At 41.7% G+C, this 26,046-nt stretch overlaps 1 protein-coding gene across 2 annotated transcripts in view; it reads right to left on the bottom strand.

Annotated features, from left to right (window-relative positions):
• Positions 1–26,046, bottom strand: part of asap2a (ArfGAP with SH3 domain, ankyrin repeat and PH domain 2a) — a 45,311-nt gene that overhangs the window by 3,845 nt on the left and 15,420 nt on the right. For both annotated transcript variants that reach the window (XM_026304709.1, XM_026304718.1), the window contains exons 3-22: positions 19,161–19,306; positions 18,197–18,271; positions 12,475–12,524; positions 9,716–9,845; positions 9,227–9,312; positions 9,060–9,135; positions 8,861–8,947; positions 7,522–7,625; positions 7,050–7,119; positions 6,219–6,306; positions 5,734–5,782; positions 5,217–5,383; positions 4,195–4,328; positions 3,466–3,560; positions 3,071–3,260; positions 2,839–2,924; positions 2,321–2,436; positions 1,863–1,930; positions 1,628–1,735; positions 692–926 (exon numbers count right to left, since the gene is read on the bottom strand). In XM_026304709.1, coding sequence (XP_026160494.1) covers positions 692–926; positions 1,628–1,735; positions 1,863–1,930; positions 2,321–2,436; positions 2,839–2,924; positions 3,071–3,260; positions 3,466–3,560; positions 4,195–4,328; positions 5,217–5,383; positions 5,734–5,782; positions 6,219–6,306; positions 7,050–7,119; positions 7,522–7,625; positions 8,861–8,947; positions 9,060–9,135; positions 9,227–9,312; positions 9,716–9,845; positions 12,475–12,524; positions 18,197–18,271; positions 19,161–19,306 — 2,160 coding nt within the window. The remainder of the gene's footprint in view (positions 1–691; positions 927–1,627; positions 1,736–1,862; positions 1,931–2,320; positions 2,437–2,838; positions 2,925–3,070; positions 3,261–3,465; positions 3,561–4,194; positions 4,329–5,216; positions 5,384–5,733; positions 5,783–6,218; positions 6,307–7,049; positions 7,120–7,521; positions 7,626–8,860; positions 8,948–9,059; positions 9,136–9,226; positions 9,313–9,715; positions 9,846–12,474; positions 12,525–18,196; positions 18,272–19,160; positions 19,307–26,046) is intronic.

Below are 26,046 nucleotides of genomic sequence, written 5' to 3'. Positions count from 1 at the left end.
TCTCCAGACAGCTACTAATGTTATTAAAGACTGACTGCGGTGATCTCATCACATGTCAGTTAACCTAAAGAAGTACAGTGAGGTTTATTTTGGCAGCACATAAACAGGGTTTTATAAGTAACGGTTTTACTTTTTTTCCCCCTTCAAATAATATACTGTATTTTAAATCACCTCTCTTTCATTACACTGAGTTTGGTATTATAAAAACCACTTGTTTTAAGATTGAAAAGAAAACCTGGTCTTAAGGTTTGACATCATTTGGACGTATTAGGCCAAATTCCCCTGCTGAAGGGGTCAACAGCTTTTTGAAAAAGCCGTCTGTCCATCTGTCAGCAATGTGACATTTCCCTGCTTCAGTACCCAGAGACATCTGGGATGCTAAAACAGGTCAAAATGTCACAGCATAATTAACAGGAAGGCCTTTGAAACCAGTGAAGGCCAAATGAGACTGCAGATCTAAATGAGATTGTTTCTCTAAGGCATATTTTAATAATATCATTTCCCTAATGCAAAAAGTCTGATTCAGGCCAGAAAGGTTATCAGTTTTAGTTGGAATGGGGTTAAACATCCTTTATTCTTCCAGGATTTATAAAATGATCTGAAGATTTATTTCCTGACATTGGATGTTCTTAGTATTGTCTAAAAACACCTTTCATTCTTCTGTTTCGAATATTGCCATATCTCAGCTTACCGAGGTTCCTCGGGGGAAGGGGCGGAGCGGACGTGGTGGCGGGCTGAGGTGAGTTAGTGTTGACGATGGTGCCGTAAGTCTCGTTGTTGACCAGGTTGGGCAGGTAGGTGCGCGGTTTCTCCTTGGCGTGGCCGACCGCGTCGCGGCCTCCAGAGCCCAGGTTGGACTGGAGGTGGGAGTTGCTGCTCGGGGTGTAACAGCTGACCGGACGCTCATCTCTCCGGTGAGGGCTGGGCTGGAGGGGAGGCAGAGGGTCACGCCGTGTATGAGGACGTGAGATTTGTGACTACACAGTGTGAGCGTGTAATGGGTCAGACATGGTTCATCACATTTTATCTATTAGAGGAAAAACTCTGCTGTCATATAAATTTTCTCTTAAATTGTCTTTTCTTCTGCACTTGCCCACATAATGTGAGCACATCTGCAAAGTGGTCAAATCCCTGAAGTACTTAAACATTTAGTCAGACATAAATTAATCTGCTCCATAACCAATCCTAATCCAGGTTCAATCAAATGACACTTTAACAGATTTCCTTGCAAATAATGCAGATTGACACACAAAAGACTGTGTCTTCCTCCCAAACTGAGATCTTACAAAAATTTTATTTTATCCAAAGTTCAATACTTTTAGCCAGAAATCCTTAAAAAAGTCTTGAGAACCATGTGAGACTGATTCGTCTGCCAAGTGCTCAGAGGAGATAGCATAAAAAGACTGATAAATTCAGCTTTTTTACTTTTTGGAGGACAAAATTAGAAAACAAAACAGAGGGAAAAGAACTTTCTAAGTTTTTCAGTGCTCCTTTTCTTCAGTGCTCTTCGGCTGAAAGTTGCTGAATTTTTCTTGCTTCTAAATATTTCCTTCTATTCCTTTGATTCTTCTATTTGCATAAATGAAATCTAAAATATGATTCAGTGTCACCAGTATCATTATCTCACCTTTTCGTCCAGGTCTTCGTCACTCTCATCCAAGTCTTCATGCTGCAGACACCATTCATACTCAACGTGGACGTGGGCATTGAATTTTCCTGCCAGTGCTTGGTTCAACTGAACATACACACAAATAGACACACACAGAAACACGGGTTTAGAAAGAAACACATAGAAACCCAGGTGACTTTCAGGGAGCGATATGTTTGCAGGCGTGAGCCAAGTCTAAACACAGTGAGCTCACCAGCTCCTCGCACTGTAGGTGTTTGAGCCTGCGGGCGATATCCAGCGGCGTCTCCCCGGCCTCGTTAGCTGAAAGGGAAAATAACAAAACATATAATCACTGTTGTATCCACACGTCACATGAGCGCAAACACACAGTCTGTTCACTTTCCTCCCTTTTCACTGTGACATGAGACATGTATAATTAAGACACTTTCCCAGACCAGTTTCTCGCTGTCCTCCTCCTCTGCATCCATTCTGTGGCTGTGTTGCTGATGTGAGAACGGAGCAGAGAGATTGGTGTTGTGGGAAAGTTTGTGAGTTTTATCAGCAGGCAAAGCCCACATCTCTGGGAACTAAACCTGAAGAGCTTGATTAGTCAAGCTGTTTCCGTGAAATAGTCCAGTTATGAGAAAAAGAATAAAAAGGGAATGGGAGAGATGGACAGTGAATGCACCGTGTTTGCTGCTGTTTTCTTACCAGTCTCTATGGAAGCCTTTCCCCGGAGCAGCAGTTTGAGACACTCACTGTTGTCTGTTAGACAGCAGTAGTGGAGCGCTGTGCTTCCCTTGGCTGTCTGCTTATCCAAATTCAAGCTGCCAGGAGAAAGAGACAAAGAGGGGAGAACTTTAAAACCCAACACTGGAAGCATAAGACAAAGCTTGGTCTCTCTTGTCCTGCTCCACTGGATATTAAAAAAAGCCTTTAACAGCGGATAAAAAATGTAAAACAAGCTCTAGCTGCAGCTGTGTTAAGAGAAACTAAAAGCAAACCATTTCTGTTTTGTAAATCATAAGTGTGAATATCCTTTTAATAAGTTTGTAAAGCATTTAAACTACACATGCAGAGAGTGTCATTCCTCCACTTGTTTTGTGTTTCTGTTCAGTGTCAGTAGAACAATCAGATGGACACTGAACCTGTTCCAGCATTTTGTAGCCTGTCAGTGAAAAATAATTGGAGGATGGTTGCTCTGTTTTTTGTTTGTTTGTTTTGTTCACCTGTTCTGAGTGAGAAAGTCAACGATGTGAAGAGACGTTCTATCCACCAGTCTGACTGCGAGATGAAGGGCTGTCTCCCCTTGTTCCTGAAATAAAAAGAAAACATTTTGTTCTTGAGGAAAATTTTGAAAGAACGTAACAAAATGCAACAAAATATTATGAAGTGAACCCCTTGACAGAAAAAATGTGCACAAAGTATCGGTGTCACAGGTTGAACATTTTGTGTACTGACATGTCCGTTGGCCAGAGGTATGGGCTCCATGAGGTCGACCCCCTCGGCGTAGACCTGGATGAGGGAGAAGATGTCTCGAGCCTTTACTGCGTCGCACAGAGTGTGGAGCCGCGACGCTGTATCCGGACACTTCTTCCTTGCAAAACGCTTCTCTGTGTACTTGGCTGTGATGAAGTCTTTCCTCGCCTGCCTGGTGAAGGACATGGGGGCACATGTTCGGTTACAGCTGGTAGATCCCGTGTGTGATTTAAGGTCTGATTGTACATCAAATCTTAGGATGCTCCACCCAAAAGCCATAGATCCTAAACAGTCAATAAACATAAAACCTGGGTCTTTGTGAACGCCTGATTGCAAAGAAAAGACGTCACATATATGATGTGTGAGGGGTAACTTACATGTCACTGGCTGGGTTGGGCTTCACCACATTTTCAGCACTTAAACAAGCCTCCATGATTTCATTAAAACCCGCATTCCCCACATTCTTGGCCAGCTGTGGAGCCCACACACACACACACACACACACACACACACACACACACACACACACACACACACACACACACACACACACACACACATTAAATGGCATTTTCTTCACCACATCCATTTATCTTAAACCCAGCAGTTCAGTTCACACCTCCATCAGGACTCTAAATTGTGCATATGGAGCCTTGTAGGCTGCATAACGCCCGTCAGATTGTGGCTAAAATGACTGGCGTCTAAACACCAACGAAAGCAATAATGACTGGAAGCATTTAATCCCAACTGTCCCACAGGCGGTAAATCTCTCCACCAAACTGTGATTAGAAAAACCAAACAAAATCTCAGCTATTCTCAGATTTCCAGAAGTATTGGAGAGGAGGAGAATGAGGCCAAGTGTGATGCTATTCTCCATCCTTGTCCCCACTTTCACCTCATGGCTTCATTTACTGTCTCTCTCTCCTCCTCATTACTCCCTGGCCTAGTCTGATCCCACCTTCTGATCCTTTCCTCTCCACTTTTCCAATTTTATCCTGGCCAAATATCCCCCAGAGCAGTCTGTAAAGAAAATCAATACAATCTTCCGACAAAAACAGGGGATATGAGGTGATTCAGCAAGGAGATGGATGCCAAACATGCCTTACCAAGAGCTCTGAGGTGCTGAGTACATCTAGAGTGAGCGACTGGATCCTGGAGTAGTGGACTCCAAGCTCCCTGTGGATCCCTGAACATTCAATGCAAGTGAGGATGCCCAGATTGGTGGACAGCCATGTCGGGTCTGAGAGGGCGAAAATGGGAAAATACCATCAGAGGAGGAAACTGGCATGAGGGGAAAGAGAAATAATTGAACATGAGTGACACACTGTCCTTGGGCAAAACGCACTAAAGCAAAAAGTAATTTGTGCAGCAAGTGAGCCAGCTTTGATGTGTCCTTGTGGAAAGCTGTTGGCTCTGGAAAAGTAATGGCTGCCTGAAGGGCTTTTTACTATCTCACAGCACACAATGTCAGAGGAAAGTGACCAAGCCGAAGCTTAGCCAAGTCTGGCCTAGATACCCTGAACAAGAGTGAGTACACTGTATACAGCACATACAATTGTATCTGCAAGTCTGAGGAGAAAATTTCAAGGGACCTAGAAAAAAAAAATATTGGTGGACTCCAGTGTTTGGATAGTGATGGATAGTGTTTATTTTTAACAAAGGCAGGAAGCTAGGATTAGTTTTAGAGGCATATGAGTACACATGCTAATAGTCCAAGCTCACCACAGATATTTCTCCCAAGAGTTTGTTGTCCTAAACCTCATTTGGTAGCAATGAATCTTACCTGGAACAATTTATTAAATTTAGAAAATGGTTATTGAGGTGGATTAGTTATCATGAACATGGCTGTTTGAGGTGATTTTCAACCCACAATGTAATAAAATGACAATACACTGCCTGGGAGAGAGAAGATTTCTTAAAACCTTATTGGATGCTTGAGAAAAAGGTTAGCAATAATGTGAAGTATACCTGGTTTGTAGTTAATAAGTTTAAAACATGCAAAGCATCACCTTTGCGTGTTGCTTCTTGTCAGCAACATTCATGTCAAGACCAGAAAATAAGTTTTGATCCTTTGTGGTCATTCTTTTTTAAGGGATGGATTTTTTTTTTTTGCTTTTTTTCCACTCACTGGGCGCTCCGCAGTCACAGCACACATCATTTCCCGTCATCCTCTTGACTTCTCCGAGGATTGCTTTGGTCAGCTCCTGCACGATGTTGTTCTCACCAACATGCTGATCTCCTTTGAAGGCCTGATTCAACGCCTCCTCTTTGCTGTTTTGCAGCACTGAGATCCAGCTGGAGGACAGGAGACAGGACGGACGTAGAGGAGGCATGAGTCAGGCAGACGGAAATGAGAATAATGACAGAGAAGGAGAAGGTGCAAAGGGAGGAGGAGAAAGTAGGCTGAGAGGAGGGGATGGGTGCAGCTGAAGCAGAAAGTAAGGAGAGGAATAATGGAGGTGGTGAGAGAATGGAGTAAAAGACGGTTAATTGGCAGGAGATGGGACGTAAAGAAGGGGCCGAGCAGATCACTGGGTGGGAGGTAGGGAGTGTATGGAAAGTGGTGAAGGTGGTAAACAGGATGCACTTAGCACAAGACTGAACAAGCACAGACGCACAAAGGGAAGGAAGGAACAGGCACTTACATCTGACAGTCCTGGTCATCCTCCGCCTGAAAGTGATACGTTCTGTCGTCTGAAACCAAAAAAGAAATTAATGACAGAATAGATGAAAGAGGTGAGAAAGAAAAGAGAAGAAGGTATTAAGGACAAAGCAGTGAAGATGGAAAAAAAAAAAAAAAAAAAATCAAAGCATCCCACTAACACACTGAGGGTGAACTGCTGATGAGAAAACAACAAAACAGAAAAACTCATTTAGCTCTGTCTTCAGATATAAATCACTCCATAATAACAGGGAGAGAAAGCTATTTTCACACCATAACTTTAATTACGTCATGTCGCCAGAGGCTTAAGTTTGGCCTCTCCAGCTCAACATGTATTATCAGCATGTATTCTTGTGTGTGCACAAACTGGACAAACCTCCACTGACTGAAGAAAGTAAGGGGCAAACGCTGCGATCAGAGACTAAACAGAAAAAAGTGAGGTTTAAGGGAAAAGAGGGCTAAACTTACGGGATATCAGATCAAAACTCCTCTTCTCCTCAGGATTGTGTTTCACCTGGCAGGTGAGCAGGTTGAGTTTAGCTGGCGGCCGATTAGCCTGTCAGAGAGGAGGAGATGAAGCCCAGACACGAAGGGAGGGTGGAGAAAAGCAACGACATAAGCGAGTGAGAGTGTTGTGTTTAACGGTATCTGGCTGCTGCTGGAGCCAAATGAAACATCTGATAAGCTGTTACATGTGACATGAACAGCGTTAGTGAGAGGAGTCCACTGAGCCTGAGTTCAATCTTTATACGGGAACACTCAGACTCAGCAGAAGCAACGGCGTGAGAAGAATGTCAACCTGGGAACTTTGCCTCTGATCTCTGCTGCTCGCTGTTTAATTCCTTCGTGGCTAATTAAAGTACACAATGATGAGCGATGGAGATGCCTGACAGTCTGGATATCGAGCGTGGTGTGGTGTACAGTGATCTGTTGATGTGTGCATATGATTGTGAGTAAGTCTTAATCACAAATAAACTGGGCATGTCCTGGGTTTAGCTGTGTTTTCAGTTTTAGTGTTTGCTTACTGGTGGCACAGTGGATCAGTGGTTAGCAGTGTCCCCTCACAGCTAGACGGTTTGCATGTTCTCCGCATATCTGCATGAGTTTTCTCCCACACTCCACACATGTAAGTGTGTGTGTCTGTCTCTGTGTCTCAGCCCTGTGATAGACTGGTGATCTGTCCAGGGTGTACTCCGCCTCTCACCCAGAGTCAGCTGGGATTGGCTCCAGCCCCTCCACCCCACCACCCTGGATGCTCTTGAATAAGCAGTAGATAATGGTGGATGGATGTTTGCTTACTGTGCCGTGTGAGATGGTGAGATATCCGTTCTTTGCTGTGCATTTTCTCTTCTGCCAAACTTTTCTTAACCTGCAGCAAACACAAGACACATATACAGAAGTCACATATGTGACGCAGTTAAGACTGAGATTCATCAATGACGATACATGGGCTGAGCAGTACATTCATGTCTACACAAAGTAAGAGAAAAGGTCATTTATAAATCACTAACATAATTATTCAGTGGTTAATCTGTTTTATATGAAAATCTTTATTAATCATTTAAGTCATTTTAAGCAAAAATGAATGAATATGAATATCTGCTGGTTTTCATAGTCGTCTATGACAGTAAATGATTTTTGTTTTGTATAAACTCAGCTATTTGAAGATATCGACATTATACAACACAAAAACTAAAAGCCTTAGTTCAGCTACACTTTGCACTTTAAATCTCTACTTTCCAGCTTCGCTAAAGTTATTTTAAAAACTCACCCATCACTTTTCTTGTAAAGGTACCCACTGCGCTCGGTGCCGTGCTCCTTGTTACCCTGCGGCTGGTGCAGACTGTAGGTGGTGCTCTGCCGCACCTGTGAATCCTGGGAGGACATGCACAAACAAACAGAGATGACAGATCAGAGCTGCCCAATAGATAGATAAAACATGTAGGATGTGCAAATCCACATGGCAGGGAGCCACTGAAGTGTTAAATTGCTTTGATTTACACTTTGCTTCTACGTCTCCTGCTCCTCTGAGAATTTTACAGCAAGTATGGACAACAATAGGAAGACTGCAGCTGTGAGGCTTAGCATGAATAAAGCAGTGCATATGGGGAAGGCCAAAAATAAATTCGAGCTTTTACACCTCTGAAATCAGAATTCGCAACAGCTGGAAGCCAAAAATCTTTCATTAGCATTTCAGTCTCATTAGTGACTGAAAGAATCAAAGCGAAATCATTAAAATTTTGATTATAAGCATGGAGGCAGACAGAACAATAACTAGATTTTATTTGAGTATATTATTGTTTAAATATGCAGAAGAACTGTATTAAAAAGGGCCAAACAAAGGTCAGAATTTCAAACAAATTATATCATTTAATACCTGGAAACACTATTGGAAACAGAGGGGACAAGCACTGAAAGGACTGTAATGATTTTCTTAGCGTGTGCTATTATCAGCAGACACACACTCAAAGAATAACCTTGGACTGCAGCTCCAGCTTGAGATTTTCTCACTAAAGGTCATTAAACTCAACAGCACAACTAAAGTCAACCAAAGCAATGAAATATGTCAACGCCACATTTGAACAAACACAGATTAACAAAAAAAAATAACAAAAACAAAAAAAACAAAGGAAAAAAGAAATTTCAATAAACGATTTTGCACTGCAACTGAAATGACACCACCATGGAAACGGGATGCAAACAACCACAGAAATGTTTTTTTTTTTTTTTCAAGAATTCCACTTACTCTCCTAGACTTGTTTCACAAAAGACGGAGGCAGTGGAGGAGAGAAATAAAGAAAACAATCTTCAGGTGAGACCAGGAGCTGCTGCTTTAGTTTGAAGCTTATTTAATAGTTCGCTAAGCACAGGGCTGGGCTCATTTCAATCAGATGTTGGAATAAATGTTATATCAGCAACACATATATGACAAATAAAAACTTCTGCAATTAAAAAACAAATAAATAAAAAGTGTGTAAACATCCTCAGTGGAAGAAACTGACGGTTAATAATGAGGTTTGAAGGATTGTTGCTATTATAAATAACTGAACTGAAGTATACTTTGACACTGACAAGTCACAGAGAACCGTCGCTCTTTTTGTGTGTGTTACCTCTTTCTGCTCCACCTGTAACGCTGACTTGAGGACATCTCGTAACTGAGTCAGCTGCTTCCTCTCCTCATCCTGCACCTGCTTTATCTGTTGATTGAGAAAGGAGAAAGCAAGAGCGAAAGAACATGTACAACGTGTAAATCAAAAGGGGGAACATGAAAAAGTAATGTGCAGAAAACAGGCATGCTGCTGTTCTCACCGTGTGCAGGTCTGTGGCCAGTTTCTCTATAGAAGGTTTCAGGTTGTCCACAGCTTTCAGACCATCCTGAAAGAAACTGAATAGGAAGCATATTAAGTTGGATTATTATTATCCAGCATAACAAGTGTTTCAACTCTGTGATAATGTTTTGGACTTGAACGTCTTACTTGCACTGTGCGTGGAAGTACTTGATGAGGTTCTGCAGCAGGTCCACGCCCTTCTTGATTTTGATCTCATTGACTTTGAGGAGATACTGTAAACATAGAACACAGATCCGCTCAGACGGAGTGAGCCCACGTTCAGTCAGAGGGAAAGACAGTATATACATTGCTTTAATCTCATATCTACACACTTCAAAGTGAATAGATTTCAAGTGAAGCTTAATTAAAGCGTAACATCAAAAACGGCACAGACCACACAAACATACTAAAATCTAGAGAGCTGTATTCCAAGAGGCGATGCAGCCATTCAAATATATTCCACTTTAAATATTGGACAAAGATTTTCAGGACCTAGTCTGCAAAAATATTTTTGCCAGACCACTGTAATATGGTTATATATATATATATGTGTGTGTGTGTGCAGTCATTTAGCCACTGCAGGGTTCATGTTTTATGTGCATATTTGCTATTTTTCACTACTTGCTGAGTACAAACCTCGCACATCTGTAGCTGAAAGAACCTCCGCTCCTTCTCCATCTCTTCAGCGATTTCCGCCCCGCTGATTTCCGTCCTGATCATCCCATGTTGCCTCGCATGCTCCTTCTTCTCCTTCTCTATCTTGGTGCTACCAAGAAGTGACGTCACATGTCAAAGAGCGCACAGCACGTTCATGACGGCGCCACAACGACACAAGAAATATGGCAGTGTGTAAAACCAGCCCTATCTGTGCCAGGCATTAAACAATGGCCTGGGGAAGCTATTAGATGCCCACGGTTCCACCAGTTAAAACAAAGATTAGGGATGATCAGTTCTATGTCACTGCGGCTGTGTTGGCTCATCTAAGTCACCAAAGTAAAAGCAGTTATTGGTGAAGGCAAGGCAAAATCTTGCATTGCCAGATGTGCAATATAATGAAGAAACATCTGGCTAATTGCACAGATTCCACACTGAGACGATAGTGTTTTGTTTACATTTTTTAAATCAGAATTGTCAAGAGGTGTTTCGACTGCACTAAGCTCAATAGTGCTGTTAGAGGTTTTACATTAGTAGCAAAAACATTGCTGCTTTTCACTAGTTACAAAAATAGAGCCTGGTCCATAAAGGAGAATGAATTAAAAAGCTCTAAATCTATTTTATACAGAATCACTGTATACTAGGTCTTTGTTTGGTTATGTGTATGTTTTTTATATTAAAGATGATTAAGGTTAGATACAGGTTTAGTGTATTAAAATGTCAGAAATGAGTCATTGGCATGTTGCTCTATTGTCAGACAGTCAGTAATCGGGGCTGATTTATCACACAGGAAAAAAAAAAAAAAAAAAGAAAATCTGCATTTGCCATACAAAGAAGAAGAGGCACTATCCCATGCAACAGGGCGTTCTTTTCCATATGCTGTTATTTCACACAGCATATCCCCTTCAAAAAGGATGCAGCATTTCAATCCCTCTCAGAGAGAAGGAAGTGTGTGTCAGTGTCTGAGACTGCCAGACATTTGAGAGCTGTCCATCCTGGTTCATGTGCATTAAGACAAACGTCTGTGCTTCATATTCAGCTATGCTATCAGCCCAACCTGCAGCAAGGCTTACTACAACTAAAGACACAAGTTAGCACAAAAAGACCACTCTAAAATCTAATATTAAAGAGTTTGTATGTTAGTTAGCTGCAGATGTACTAATCTGTGGATTGCATTGTATTAATATTCACTATGCAGCAATGTAGCAATCGTCTCATTTCACTCTTGCTAAATAACAATAGGCTGACTGCCATCTTACTTCCTTTATTTGTGAAGCATATTCTTCTGTGTTCTGGCTCTTGCACAATAAATATCTAAAGGCCTTCAACCAAAGTGGTTTGTATTTATTCTTATATTCTGAAGTCACACTGTGGCTGAGCATCACACCTAAATCTGCAGCTGTGTTGAGCTGAAGACAAAAAGTCGGCTCCCTCCCTCTTTTTATTAATCCAACATAAGAAAAACACTAGTACCATTGTTACATTAGGCACGGCTGGAAAATCCAAAATGCACAACCTCAAGGACAGCAACAAAATGTTCCAACAGCCTTTAATTTTGGTCATAAACTTGTCATTTTGCCTGTGTTAATGTGCCAAATTTTATTTCATTGAGACTATACTGCTGGCCTTTGTCAGCACATGAATCTTCAGCCCTGACAGCATTACAGCATCGTCAGGACTGTGACTAATAGAGAGACACATGTTAGCCAGGCTGTTTGGCCACCAGCCAAACTGACAGTTGCTCAGCCAATAATGAGGCTGACAATCCCTTCACTTTCAGTACTGTCAGTTCAGGAGGAGCTTCACTAAAAAAAACAAAATAAAAAATAAAATGACTGGATTCTTCTACATGTACTTTGCATTTAGATTTTGAAATTTCTGACATGGTTTTAATCACTAAATTTAACATTAAACACTCCTTCCTGACTCAACAGCATTCAAAGTGAGATGATCCCCAATCTGGAGACTGAGTGCAGAATTTAGGTGTCGGATGCAGAGATCTCACAAGCTAAATTAGGGAAATCAATGCAGTGTTGAGACCAAACAATCTCTCTGTGTGTCTGTGAATATGAAAACAGCCTGTTACTGTGGCAGCAGACAGCACAGAGATCAGAGACGACCAGAGGATCACTGATGAAGAGGAGTGGCAGGATGTTTGGGTGGCTTTCCAATTAGGCAGAAAACTGGACTCTATTGATGGCCACGGTTTTCCCATCAATAGAGTCAAATCAAAAGAATAAGTTGGGACGGAGGGGAACAGTGACATAGCATTCGGCTGAACTCTCGATGTCAGTACAAAGTCTGTACTGTCTGATCAAAACAGTTTGGAGAGAAGATGTATTACCCTTTCAGTAAAGAATGTCCTTTGCAGCTTGAAAAATATATGAAAGTGCTATAAAAAGTCATGTGTTTTTGCATGCACAATCACAATGGAGCCTCAGTTTAGGCGTGGAAAGGTGACAGTGAGGGACAGTTATTCACGTTAAGGGCTGTGTTGACAGATAATCACAAGGTGAGATTAGAGAGGGAGAGCGGTTAGTCAAGACAAGTCAGGGACATGACACAAACTGCACATTTCAGTTTCACATGCTTCCTCACAGCTTAAATCTGGCTTCAATCTGAAAAATGAGACCAGCCTGAACCACTGAACTTAAACTAAGATTATATCATGTTGCACAGTTCAAACAAATTGTGTTTAGTAAAAATACAAAAAGGACTGTAGATGTATTGTAGTTTCTTACACTTTTGTTTCGTAGTCCTTCCAGGCTTTATCAAAAGGCTTTTTCAAATCCTGTAGAGAAACAACACAAAGAAGAAAGTTTAAGATCATTAGAATAAGCAAGGATTAGTATTGAAATATTGATTTAATGCATCCATTAACTTTTAGAAAGAGAATTAACCTTTAAAACAAAGGGTCTGACTAACCCTTAAAAGTGCTTTAAAAAATGAAATCTAAACACCAAGAATTTAATGGAAACTAGGCAACTTCACCTGCTAAGGAAACACCATGGGATATGATCAGAGGCTACTAAATGGACCAGGGGCAGAACTTTTCTGTCAGTGACCATTTCCAATGTAACAAATGTAGTTTCAGTGAAGTGGTTATCTTTGGGGTTTTAAGGTCTCACATCGATGTGTCACTATTTTTCACATGTATTTAGGCCACACAGGTAAAGGGGTAGTTCAACATCTGGGTAAATATGCTTCTGTGCCTTCTTGCCAAGACAACAGACTCATGCCTGCATGTTACAACACAGTGCTAAAGTCAACAGCAGATTTACTCAGCTAAGCTTGAGGGCTGGAAACTGGCTAGGCTGGAAACAACCAGGCTAACTGTCCAAAATCCACACACCAGTGCCTGTCAAACTATTCCTGTATTTAAAGAAACATAACAGATAGAATAATTGATAACAAAAATAATCATTTAATGCAGCCACACGTCAATACAGTCAAATATACCAAGTGAAAGAAAAGACACTGGATTTGAAGCAAGAAATTAGACAATCACACTATTACAGAAAAGAGGAATCATAGAAATGTCACCATCATGTCCACTATCAGTGCTTACTAACTGTGACAATAGTTTAATTACTGTGTGTGTGTGTGTGTGTGTGTGTGTGTGTGTGTCTGCAGGTGTGTGTTTCATCACAATGTGAATCACTAAGCTGAATCATCCTCCTCACAGATGCAGAACAGCCCGCTGCTGTCTCTGCAGGGAGCTGGGTGAGGTTACGGTGGAGAGATTTTGGGAAGGCTGGAGCACTCAGTACATTTTGAATTTCTTAACGGGATTCATCTGGTCACGCAGACAACAGGCATTACCGATTTCTCATTGTCACGGGTGGACTGCCAACAACGCTTGGTTAAACAACATCCCCACTGCTGTGGAGCTGATTAAACAGCGATTAGGGCAAACGAAAGCAGACTGAGCGCAACTGCCAATTTCAGGCCCTGAAAAAGATAATTCAACAAAATTAACTGTTGTCTACTAACAAAGCAAGGACACCAGGAGAATCTGCTCAACACATAACAATAAAAAACAATCCAGATAATGACGTTGCATTTAACAAAAATGCTGCAATTAAATCTCCAAAACTACAGTGAGAACCTGCTGAACCGTGGCAGTGAAGTGAGATTCTGAATCTTTACATTTAAGCAAGAAATGCTTAAGCAGCACTCCTGGTCTACTGTGCATTTCTGTGCATAAATGTGAAAACCACACATATTTCTGTTTGGCTGGATAAACAGCTCATGGCTATAGTGCCATTGTAAGAGCTGCAGAGAGGACTGTGACCCCACTGTTGACCTCTACTTCAACAACAGAGGACTGGCAGGCTCAACCTGTCTGGTTCACCGGGTCAAGTCAAGGAGCATCCAGCCATTCACTCAACCAGCTGAACGACAGAAACCACCAAAGGAAAGAGGGCATAAAAGACCATAAAAATACAGGGAAAAAAGCCGAAGACCAAAGTGAAAGAATGGGCCTGTGAGGGGAAAAAAAGAAAAGTGCAAAATGGTAAAGCAAAAGAGGACGCCACAAGAAGAATGAACTGCAGGTCAAGAGGGAGCCAGAGAAAAAAGAGAGGGTGAGCGGAAGGAAATGTCAGCGCCAGAGAGAGGAGAAAAACTGTAACAATGGCTAAAAATACCAGACACAGGCATTGCTGGGCAGGGAAGGGCAGAGCACGGGGCAAAACACTGCCTGAGAGAGAGCAGTGAGCCCTTAGCACCCTCATTCACTGTCTGTGTGAATCTAAAGAACAGAGGAATGTCATGCCCTTGAAAAACAGCTTCCATTTTCAAACTTTTCACCTCTTACAACATACGAGCAAACATGTCCAGGAAAAGCAGTTCCCGCTACACATTCCCCACACCTATTACCACAGGTGGGTGTTGGAGAAGTTGTAAAACTCAGCAAGAGATTCTTACATGCGGGTCTTTTTGTTGATCTATTATCTATCACTCCCTTTCTCCCTGCAAAGTACTTTGTAAGTCTGTCATGAAAGGTGTTATATAACATTGCATGAGTATTTTTCTTAGTAACCAGGACAATATTTCTGTTGTCTTGTCACTGTAATGTCAAACTATCTGTTCACTTCCGGTGTATTTGCATGACTAGATACCAGGAATAAAACAGCAAAAGTGGGTGAACTGATCCTTTAATCTGCTGCTGCTTGCAACTTCTTGGTCAAATAATAACTGAGGCTGTTAATGTTTTACTTAGTTTTATCTAAAATCTAAAACATGCATGAATGTATACAACCCAGAAAACCATAATGAGTGAGTAGACTGGACTCACATCGCTCAGTCCAAAGGCATTAGTGGACAGAGTCCCCCTACGCTCCCTCCTTACTTATGCAAACACAACAGTATTACAGCAACTACCCAGACACTGTGAGTGAATGGCAATAAGCTGATATGAGTCACGATGGGTTAAAACCACAGACGGGTCAATAAGCCGAGGATGAGAGGGTCTGCTGCAGGCATGACATCATGCCGCCATCCGCTCTGAATGTCCGCTGTTAGCAGAATGGTCTCATTGACTCAGCACTTTCTTTTTTCCACTGAATGAGAGTTTGTATATGAGTGTTTTATCTTCACTAATAACATGACCGGGTCATCCAGGGAAACCATCCTCCTCCTATTTTTTGGTAGTACTGCACTGATTAAGCTTTATCCTCAACTAAATCTATTTCTGTTAAGTGTTTCTGTCACAGCATTTTTGGTGTACACAAAATGAGTCATTCAGATCACCGAGAAGTGTGAAATTAAAATAAATGCAAGGTTACATTGTCTTTATATATGAGATCTCAGTCACCCTGTGGTGTAGGACGGTCATGGAGGTAGATGAGGTGGAAAATGGTTGGTTTTTAGCTGAGGAACAGCAGTGATAGGTTGCTAGGTGGTAGCCCTCTAATCACAGAGCCATTAGCTGCTGCCTCCCTGGGGTTAGTTCATCGTACTCGTTGCCAAAGACAGCACTGGCAGAATATTAACAAGCTCCTATGGAGCAGTGTCCACCAGAAAGCCATTAAGTCCTGAGTTGAATCAAATGAAAAGACTGTGACTATTGTAGCTGCCACACAAATGCAGTAATTGTGGAGCCTTTAAAGATACCAGACTGCAATTTTCACCTGCATTGAATTAGAATTAGGAAGGACATTATTAGGGCTGTGTCACAAACACTCCTTCAGTTGCAGCTTTTCCAGGCAGTTTTGTTTCTTACACTGCTGAAAGTATTTTCCAAGCTGTATTTGTACATATACATATGTTAAGTTACATTTCTGTGTGAAGTTTTCAGACCATTTTTCTCACGTCTGATCCACAAATGCATATTGTGTGTAACTGCTGGTGGGAACGCTGCTGTTCAGCACATTCATGAGGAATTACATAGCGGGAATGACGTTTTCTTAAAGTACAGGATTTTCCCTTTCAGTGGACAATATTTTTTACTTTTATTATTTAATTCTGGCAACTTTGCTTTGTCAAGTATTTAGCGGTTGTGTGTGCATAAGAAGAATTTCCAAAGTAGATTTTATTAGATTAATGAAGCTTATTTGAATTAAACTGAAATTTGTGGGTGGCAGCTTTGAAAATATAAATTGTGAACACCATAAAAAAAATCATCATGGGCATTTGTACCACTTCTTTTATATTTGCCTCATGGAACATTATCACCAGTATTGACATTCATTTTTCTTCACAGGCTTTGTTGGTATTTTAAACACGTCTCTTCTTCTTTTACGACATCCATATCAACCCATTAACTTCATCTCCTTCCTCCTGTCCCTGCAGTCTAAACAGTCTGTCATGGAGGTCTGGACTTCTTCCTCCTTCCCCCCTCTTCTAACAGGTACTTCCCCTGTGAGAGTACAGGAGTGAAGGAACACGATAGCGACAGAGGAGGAGGAAGATGATGAAGGGGAAGGGAGGGATGAGGGAGAGGTTTTGGGTTGCAGAGGTGAGCAACAGGTTGGGAGGGAGGGTGTAGCTATTGCCTAAGACAGTAACTAATCTGTTACTTCATTTCTGGATGACTCTGTTTATAACTTGCTTTATTTGACACTGTGAGTTTCATTTCTGAGGTTTACTAACATGACAGCTGAGCATTTATTCAAGTGTGCAAATGTGTGTGTCTGTTCAGAGATATAAAATAAGCAGCGGCTCATTAGCCCTATGTCAGTGGGGTAATGAGAATCACTCAAGGGCTAATGAACAAACAGAGTGGGTAAGTATCACAGATGTGGCTGGCTGCCACAGTCGGGCTGTAGAGTGAGTAGGTGGAGACAGATCGTAGGGGAGGAAGAGGACAAAAAGTGGGGGAGAGGATTGTAGTGGAGTAGGGAGGGAGAAGAGGATTATGAAAGGAAACAGAGAGGAGAGAAAAGTAGATATGAGGCTGAAAAGAAAGCAGTGCAGAGATGCACAAAGGAGCAACAGAAAACACAGGACAAAAGACAGAGAACAGTTCGGATGTCGAGACAGAGCTAAGTGGCCAAGGGTCATGGGGACAACTGGCGTTTCTATGGCAACCAACCTCATTAGAGAACTGACTTAATCGCATCATACCTCGGCGAAACCCAGAGCCAATCACGTGCCTCGAGAGTGAAAGGTCACAGCCCGTCACGGACAGTAACAAGTCCTGATCGTATTAACAGAGCTGCAGACACTGTTCGCGACTGTCTGTCTGGGTTTAGTCCAGTTGGCCGACGCACATGACAAACAAACTGATTACATCAAGGTATAAGGGGGTAGAACTGGGTATCAGTCACTGATACGTTTTGGTTCCAAGCAAAGTCTGTGGCACAAAAACTGTGGAGTATCAGCAGTCAGATTTCTCATTTTGCTTAATTATTCTCTGAGACAAAATATTGGGCTTGAAAAGTGATATTTCTTTCTAACTGTTCACCCTGATGCTGCATGCAAACACATCTTGCTGAGCACACACACTAACTCTCTGCTTCATCAGACTTAAAACATCTATCATGTTGAGTGATTGCAGACTCCAGACTCATGTTAACCGATCATTTACTCCAGTCTGACATCAAACACAGCTTTCATCATGCTGATGAATTGCAAGCGTCGTTGTTAAACTCTGGTTACATGTGAAGGTAGTGGATTCATACATTCACTCCTCAAGCCAGATGGACTTTTAGGTACCACTAGTGAGGCTTTTACCTCTCACATCTGGATTTCTAGAAAGGATTAAGCCAGAGTCTAGATAAACATCGTTGATAGCTGATATATTAGTGGAGAACTGGAACAAATGATGTACTGACACATACAGTAGATGATTCTGTACTTGCGTCATCTTGATTAACATACTGCTACATTTGCTGTATTTTCTTACACTCACTGATGGTTCACCACAAGTCTGCCCTCTATTAATTTACCCGTACAGAACATACTGCTCATTGGTGGAAAAACAATGACAAACAAGACCAAGATGCTTTGTTTTCTTACCCCTTTGACTCCTTTCAGGTCTCCTTTCAGCAGGCTGTCCAAGGGAAAGGTGATGATGTTGTTCATGTTTTGAAACTGGAGGAGAGTGAGAAGGGGAATGTCAGAGTTGAAAGGTTACATCAGGATTTAAATCTGCAGGACACTAAAAGTCAGAGGGCCCCGACGCTGCTGAGATATAATCCTGTCAGTGCCGTATGTGTTGGCGTATATGTGCACAAGTGGGTTTTTTACTGATGTCATTAGTAAAGCCATGGGGGATAATGAGCTCATTATACTTTGCTAAATCTCTCTTATACCTTAAATCTCTGCACCCTCAGCACCATGTGCATCATCTTTAAAATCAATGAATCAAATTTCCACATCATTAACAAGACAAAACTATAAAGCCCATTCATTATGAAACCACAGTCCCCTGTGGAAGTCACTGTTAAGACTGTGTGTGTAAAGCTGCATGTGTAATCTAGGAAGCCACAGCTTGCTAAAGCTCTGAGAGATTACATCTTCACATTCAGGGCAGACGGCAGCTCATGTTTCCTTAATATAAGGTGTTGAGATATCACAATACAAAATCTCAAGCTCCCGATTTCAGTGCGAGTTGATACAGTGTCCAGCAGGAGCAACAGGCCTCACATGATGGTGTCAAATTTTTCTAATAAAGCTCTGGCCTCAATACAAAGCCTGGCTGGCTGGATCCTGTAGAGCAGGATAAGGCTGAATTAGATGCAGCAGATATTTGGTTTTGCAGTAGCTCTTTGGCCACCTCAGTGGAAAACTAGAGCCACCTCCTGAGGACTTTAAGATCCAGCAGGACTCGATATATGTTTGTTAGTGAACACACACAGTGACTCCAGGGGATTGAGACAATTAGGGAAAGGATGGAAATATTTCCTTTGCCCAAAGGATTTTACCCATCCAGTCCTCTGACCCCTACACACACAAACAAACACACAGAATGCAGACTCACCAAGTTTTTGAAGAGTGCAGTCAGTTCCTTAGTGAAAACAGAGAATTTTAGAAAGGCCGAACCCAAGTCTGGATCATCTCTGTAGACGCAGTTTTCTCCAAACCTCTCCAGGGCCTGAGTGTACTGCTCCTCATTCTCCACATGGGCTGGAAACACACACACACAGACACACACAGACACACAAAGGTCAGGTCTTTTACTCTCTGACCTGACAAGTCAAAATTCAATCAGTGTGTATTAATAATAAATGGTAGCCTTTCAAGTGATCTTTCCAGGCTGATCAACTTTCCCATTACAGTTCAGGGTTTTCTCTGGGAAACTGATTAGTGCAGATGGAAAACACCTCCACCAACTGGACTTTCTGTCTTCTCAAGTTATTACAAGTCAGAGCATTTTCTTCGTCAATGACTGATCGATCCATCCCCTTCAGAGCTGAACCACAAGGATCCTCTTGTCACCCTGTTAGCAACCCACTAACTCAATGAATATTTAAACAAACGCCTCAACCACTCAATAACTGGACTTTGCATTGTGATATAGCACCACTGGTCATTCTTCCTAACGCTTAATAAGTACTCTATCAACTCAGAATTGGTCTTCTAAAAACACTACCAGACTCACATTGGACAGAAAAAAAAAACGCATTAAAATAAATGCAGTAGAACCAGAGATAGCTTTTTATTACACACATTCTTCTTCCTGGTCATAACCTGGAGCCTCATCTCACATTTCAGTTTATCCAAAATTTAACATCAGTGATTTTGAAATCTCCACCTTCATTAGCTGTAATTAGACCTACGCTTTTCCACCCATGATGAGTCTCATCATTGTTTGATTTTTGGTTTTGCATATTGTGCTTAGCCACAAGAAAGAAACACCATGGGGAAAAGGAATATTGTGATCTCAGTTTAGACAACAATTCCACTGAGACAGAGCTCGTAATGACACCCACAGGGAGGCAGCGAGAGAGTTCAGAGGCAGAACCAAAGAGAAACAACAGACAGGAAGACAACTAAAGATGGACATGGAAGAAAAAGAGAAAAATGCACTCAGTTGGTTCCCAAACTAAACATAGCCCCAGTCATTCACCAGTCAGGAGGAAACCGTCACACAGCATGTCTAAAGTCAGTCTAATGTACCATGAGGTTTAGCCTAGATTCTACTTAACACACTTCACGGCAGACTGGGAAGATGACAACAGCTAATGCCGCTGGGACAGCGGTGAAGCGAGAGATGGCGCACACTGTTGCTATGACGACACACATTCACTTAGAGTCACTTAGGATGCAAAAAAAAAAAAAAAAAAAAAAAAGAGGGTTGGGTGGTGTAAAAATGTGAGACGATACACCAAGAGACACCTGCTGCCACACCATGAGCTTGCCTATTATACGGCTAACGCACAAAGACCGATAAGAAGTAGCCAGACCCTGCTGCTTCACAGATGTGGCGGGTTTATAGATGAAGCTAGATAAGCTTGTGTCTCAGCTGCAGAGATATCCATTATGTTATTAAAAAGGGGAAAAGCTGAAAGCCTCTGAGTCACTACCTGCAGACCTCTTCACATCAGACAAATCTAATTTAAGCCACCAAATATCAACTGATGCAATGGGTGAGCTGGATGATAAGGCTCCTATGAGACTCACATGAGAGTGAAACAGCTTCTAGCTTTTTGATACTTAAGACAATAGCTGTGCTTTTACAGGATTCAGTTTATTGGTTAATTCAATCTCTGTAGTTGATCAGACATAAAGAAAGTGAATACATATCTCACGCCACCATCCCAACTAGAGGTGGTTTGAACAAAAATAAAGCATGTCGGCAGGCAGGAGTAGAAAGCTAAATGTGACAGACATTTTAAAATTTTCTGACATTTTATTTATTCCTTTAATTGAGAAATAATCCTTAGTTGAAGAAGTGTAAAAACAGTTTCTGGTTGAATGCAGTGAGCTGTGTTATACAAGACAAAATTAATTTCAGTCAGTGTCATGTGTTAGACACCACAGACCAGTAGTCTACATCAGCTCCAGTTGTTTGGCTGTGGCTCTGCCGCCCCAATAGGCCGTTGGCCTGCGGTGGCTTCTGAAGTGGCAACCAAGAGCCATGTGCTCCCCCCTGGGCTGCGGAGTGTGTTTGTTGTAGCACAACGTAAACACATCACACATGCAGCCTACAGTACAGAGCAGCTTGGATCCTCAATGGGCTACTTGACACACTGAGTTAGTTTATAAGCAACGTGGCAACGAGAAGGAACCAGAAGAAGCAAGACACAAGGACAGAAGAGGTCTTTTCTAAAGTTTACACTGTAAACACAACCTGCTAATTCCATGCAGTCCTACACATGTTGCCAAAACATTTCCATCACATCAAGCTGGTGTTCAAGGGCTTTCCTACAGAAACGTAGGCTCTTCATGATTCAAGAGAGTCACTGTAAAAACAAGGCTCTCCTTAGAGAAGGTCTGTGATTTTTTGTCAGTGTTATGTGGCTTTTATTTACAGTGAACACCCTGTGTTTGGAGGATGTAGAGGTTTAGAGGATATGAATGAAAGCTGAAATGACTCAGATCAGCAGTTCCAGACCTTTTTTTAGTTTTAGTTAAAGTTTTAGTTTTAGTTCAAGGTTCAATGTGTAATATTTAGACGGATATGTTAGCAGAAATGGAATATTGTATTATAAATATGTTGCCATTAGTGTGTATCCACTAGAAAATAATAAAATAAGTGTTGCATTTTTTTTAAATCTTAGAATGGGTCTTTCAAATCTACAGAGAGAGCGGGTCTCCTTTCACAGAGGCAGCCATGTCGCACCGCCATGTTTCTACAGTAGCCCAGAAAGAACAAACCAAACGCTGGTATCACATTTTCACCTTACGGCCACTGGATTTCTAACTTAAAGTGTTAACCAATAAAATACAGGAGTTCAAGCACTTTTGAAGCTATACTGTAGTTATTCTTCTCCCTATAAAGCTCATTTTAACAGCATGGGCCCTTTAAATCCTGCATGTAACCATGTGCTTGAATTGGCTATGTTTGAAATAGAACTTTGTTTTCATGTACACTTAATTTAAAACAGCAAAATCAAATCATGCTCAGGAAAGAGCTGTAAAAGGCAGTATGGCAGAGGTTGTCCCTGAGAAGGATTCCTGCTGCTTGACCTCCAGAAACTGTGACCTTGTGTTTACTGTAGGATAGAGGCTGTAATACACATGCAAACACACACACACACACACACACACACACACACACACACACACACACACACACGGTTTTGTACTACAGTCTTTATTGTATCTTCCCTCTCAGCTTCAAGTCATCTGGATGATCTAACATCCCAAAGATGTGTTGTGTTTTGAAGCATCTTCCATCTGCCTTTCTCTCACTCTCACACACACACACACACACACACAGACACACCAGGCTGAATCACCAGATAGCAGGCTGGCCTCTGCTTCCTCTCTCAGTCTCTCCCACACTCGTCCCCTCACACACAGCTCCATCAGGCCTGGTCGGCTGACGCTCACTAACAATGTGCGGCCACCTCAGATCAATTCCATATCTCCCTATGGACTCATATCTCCCTATGGACTCATATGAAAACAACACTCAACTCCACATCCACCAGCAGTGAGAAAGGGGAGTGTAGTTCACTTTTATCAAGAGAATACAGAGGCAGGAGAATTACAGGATACTGAAAAACAACAAATATGTGAAAAAGGGTCATAGTAAAGAAACTGCAGTTTGGGAAATATGCACAAAGTCCTGTAAATAAGGAATATGTATGAAAAGAACCAGTACTATTTTTCCTTTTCATTAGATTTTCTTTGTGAATGTTCTTCCACCTTTTATTCTCCCTGGGTTTTATCCTCAGACATCCATCTAGTTTAATTACATTAGAGCTTATGGGAGTCTCATTTTCTTGGTTACCTGGCAGCCAAAAGAGAAAAATGTATGCATCTGTGCAGGCGGCAGTGACCCGGAGGACACTGCCTGCCCAGACCATCAAATTCAGTGTTTTCAGTCCTGCATTATTTGGCAAGCCTATTCACCTACAGATACAACAGCTGGAGCGTTCACTCGTCTGCCTCAAGATGTTACCTGTTCAGCAGCTTTGGCAGGTCTGTCCTAGCAGCTCTGCTCAATCAGCTCTGGCTCCTTCCAAGGGTTGAGATGCTGCTGCTGGTTTATTCATCAAAAACCCACAAGCTGACAACCTGACAGCACCCTGCAGCGACACAGGGCTCTCTCGCTCATCCGTAAGCTTTCTCCTCCATTAGCCCTTTCCCTCTCATTTCTACATCTTTTTCTTACTCTCTGCTACAAGCCCTGGGCCATATAAACAATAAGCTCATACAGCTTGCTCAGTCTCTCCACTTCTACCCAGCATGGTTGACTCTTATAAGCTTGTTTACTTTTTTTCTCCTGTAACCAAACTTCCTTTCTAAGCTCTTCTCCTCTTCTTCATCACTTGTCCTAGTGTGTTAGCCAAAAATATCCTTGCAGTGTGTTGGACCCCAGTCATACCAGGAGTGTATTTTCTGAGAAGGCTCCCTGTTGTGTGTCTCATTATTCAGACTATCTCACCATCCTCTCTGGAGAGCAGAGAAAAAACTCTGCAAAAACTCTGTGCTTTCACTCTTTTTCCAAACATGGCAGAGATGTGCTTTAGATGTGATCTGTAGTGCGACTGTTTCCATAGATCTCAGCATAAATGCTTATGCATTGCACTGTAATGCAATCCAATTTAGCTGTATTGAGACTTTTTGATGGTTCTTGTGTATATTTTGTTTTAGTAATGCAAAATCTTACCTGGATGTTTTAATTGTTTTTAAGCTCTGGGGTAAATTTCCATTTATTATACATTATGTGTATAATAGCATTTATGCCCACACAGAAGTGCTTACTGTTGATTTAATCAAGCTGCAGTCTAATGTATATATAAGAGCTCATATTTTGTTAAAACCACTTCACATGCATTTTATATATAGTTCAACTCTGGAGTCAAAAACTGAATTACCACAAAACGGATATTACTGAAATTAATGTAGAAGTCCTAACTGATCTTCTAATTATAAAGACATGTATGGAAAAATACTTTCACATGTCTGAAACATCACACTGACCACTTGGGGGCAGGAGTACAAGTCACCAACACTGACATATACCTAAAGCTGCCCTGGTATAATATACTGGTATAATTAATTGTACCAGTGGATGGACAGTGTCTTGCACATTCTTCTGGCTGCTACCCAACCAAACAAACTGTACATTGTAAATATGTAAATTATTGATCTGTATTATGACAGTAGGCAGCATGCCATGTTTACATTTCCCACATCTATTTTAAAAATATATTGCGCTACCTCATTTGCACTCCATCTGTTTGATGCTGCACTGTCCTTAATTGTGCTTTTGGCTAATGTACTTTCAACACTGCATGCACTTTACGTCACTTTTTTTAAAATCATCATCATTATTATTATTTTTTGGGCTCATAGTATCAAGGGCTCTTGGTTCACTATCAATCAGTCAGTTAGAAATGTATCTTATATATGTGTATTCTTAAGTATTGCTTCATTATAGTTATAACTCACCATGGTTCCTGGAGGAACCTGAACTGTACTTGTACCTGTACTTGGCTGAAATGACAAAAGCTGAGAAACTGCTGTGTGCTGCGTCTGGTAACAGTGCACATGAGAGTGTAACGTAACTGTAAAGTTGCGGGCAGTGAAACCAAAGCGTTGGCTTGAAAGATGCTTAAACTCTTGTAAAGCTGAGAAGAACTGCAGAGGCAGATGATTTCATCACTATGAGCATCACAGATTTAAGTAACATGTAAAACCTCTGACCTCATACTTTGACTCTGTAATAGAGAGAACCGATAGACGAGCTATTACATTCTCTACATCATCTGTTGTTTTTATTTTTCCCATCTACACATTTCTGGCTCTTGCTTTACAGATACATGGACTTATGCAGACACAAAACAGAGCTGGTTCCATTGAAAACAGATCAGAATCTGGGCAGCTGTTGAGGTGACCTAAGTTTCTCTTGGGAAAACTGTAAATAACAACATTCCCAGTGGCATTTCCACAGACAAAATTGCGTTTCTATCATAAACACTGCTAGAAATCTGGCCAAGCTTCACATTTTAATCTTCAAGGCAAAAGTTTTCCCTGCACTAGATTGTCTGGCTGATAATGAAAACAAACTCCAACTGCCTGAAACACCTGCACTTCTCATACGTGTGTGCTCTGCTGCACTCTCCATGCAGATTCAAATGAAGGTAATTCATCCACAATGTGGCCATTCATTTCGGCAGCTGAAAAGTGTGAGAAAACTGATCAGGTTTATTTTTCACATCTACACCGGCGCACGCACACAATATCAGACTGTCGTGTCCTGGGAGTCTGGCGACAAAGAGGCAACATGTGCAGTATATGTGTAAATTTAATAGTGAGGTGAAGTGGCAACACAAAGTGTGTCCATGCCTCAGCACCCACACACAAACACTGTGTGCGCCCCTCCCCAGCTGTTCCTCTGGGGGTCTGGATCAGACAGCTGTCCCTCTGGCCTGAACAGAGCTCACAGTGTTCTGAAAAAGACACGCTCAGCACATTGTTCAGAGGTCTCTCTCCCTCTCTCTCCCTCTCTCTCCCTCTTTCTCGTGCTCAGCGGGGTTCTGTCAGTGAAGCCAAACAAAAGACACTGGAAACACCCAACACTGGCACAGGCAGCCACAATGAAAATGGCAGTAACACACACACACAAGCAACCAACTACCCTTTCTAGCTCTGCCTCAAAGGCAATAAAGGCATTTGGGAGCAGTTAATAGTTTTCATTTTTAATCTATTGTAGGTTTTTTGGATTAAATTCTGAGTAAAATGAGAAT

This window comes from Mastacembelus armatus, chromosome 22 (genome assembly GCF_900324485.2).
Source record: "Mastacembelus armatus chromosome 22, fMasArm1.2, whole genome shotgun sequence".
Taxonomy (NCBI): domain Eukaryota; kingdom Metazoa; phylum Chordata; class Actinopteri; order Synbranchiformes; family Mastacembelidae; genus Mastacembelus; species Mastacembelus armatus.
The sequence above is the reverse complement of the archived record's forward strand: the minus strand, read 5'-3'. Positions and strand labels throughout refer to the sequence as shown.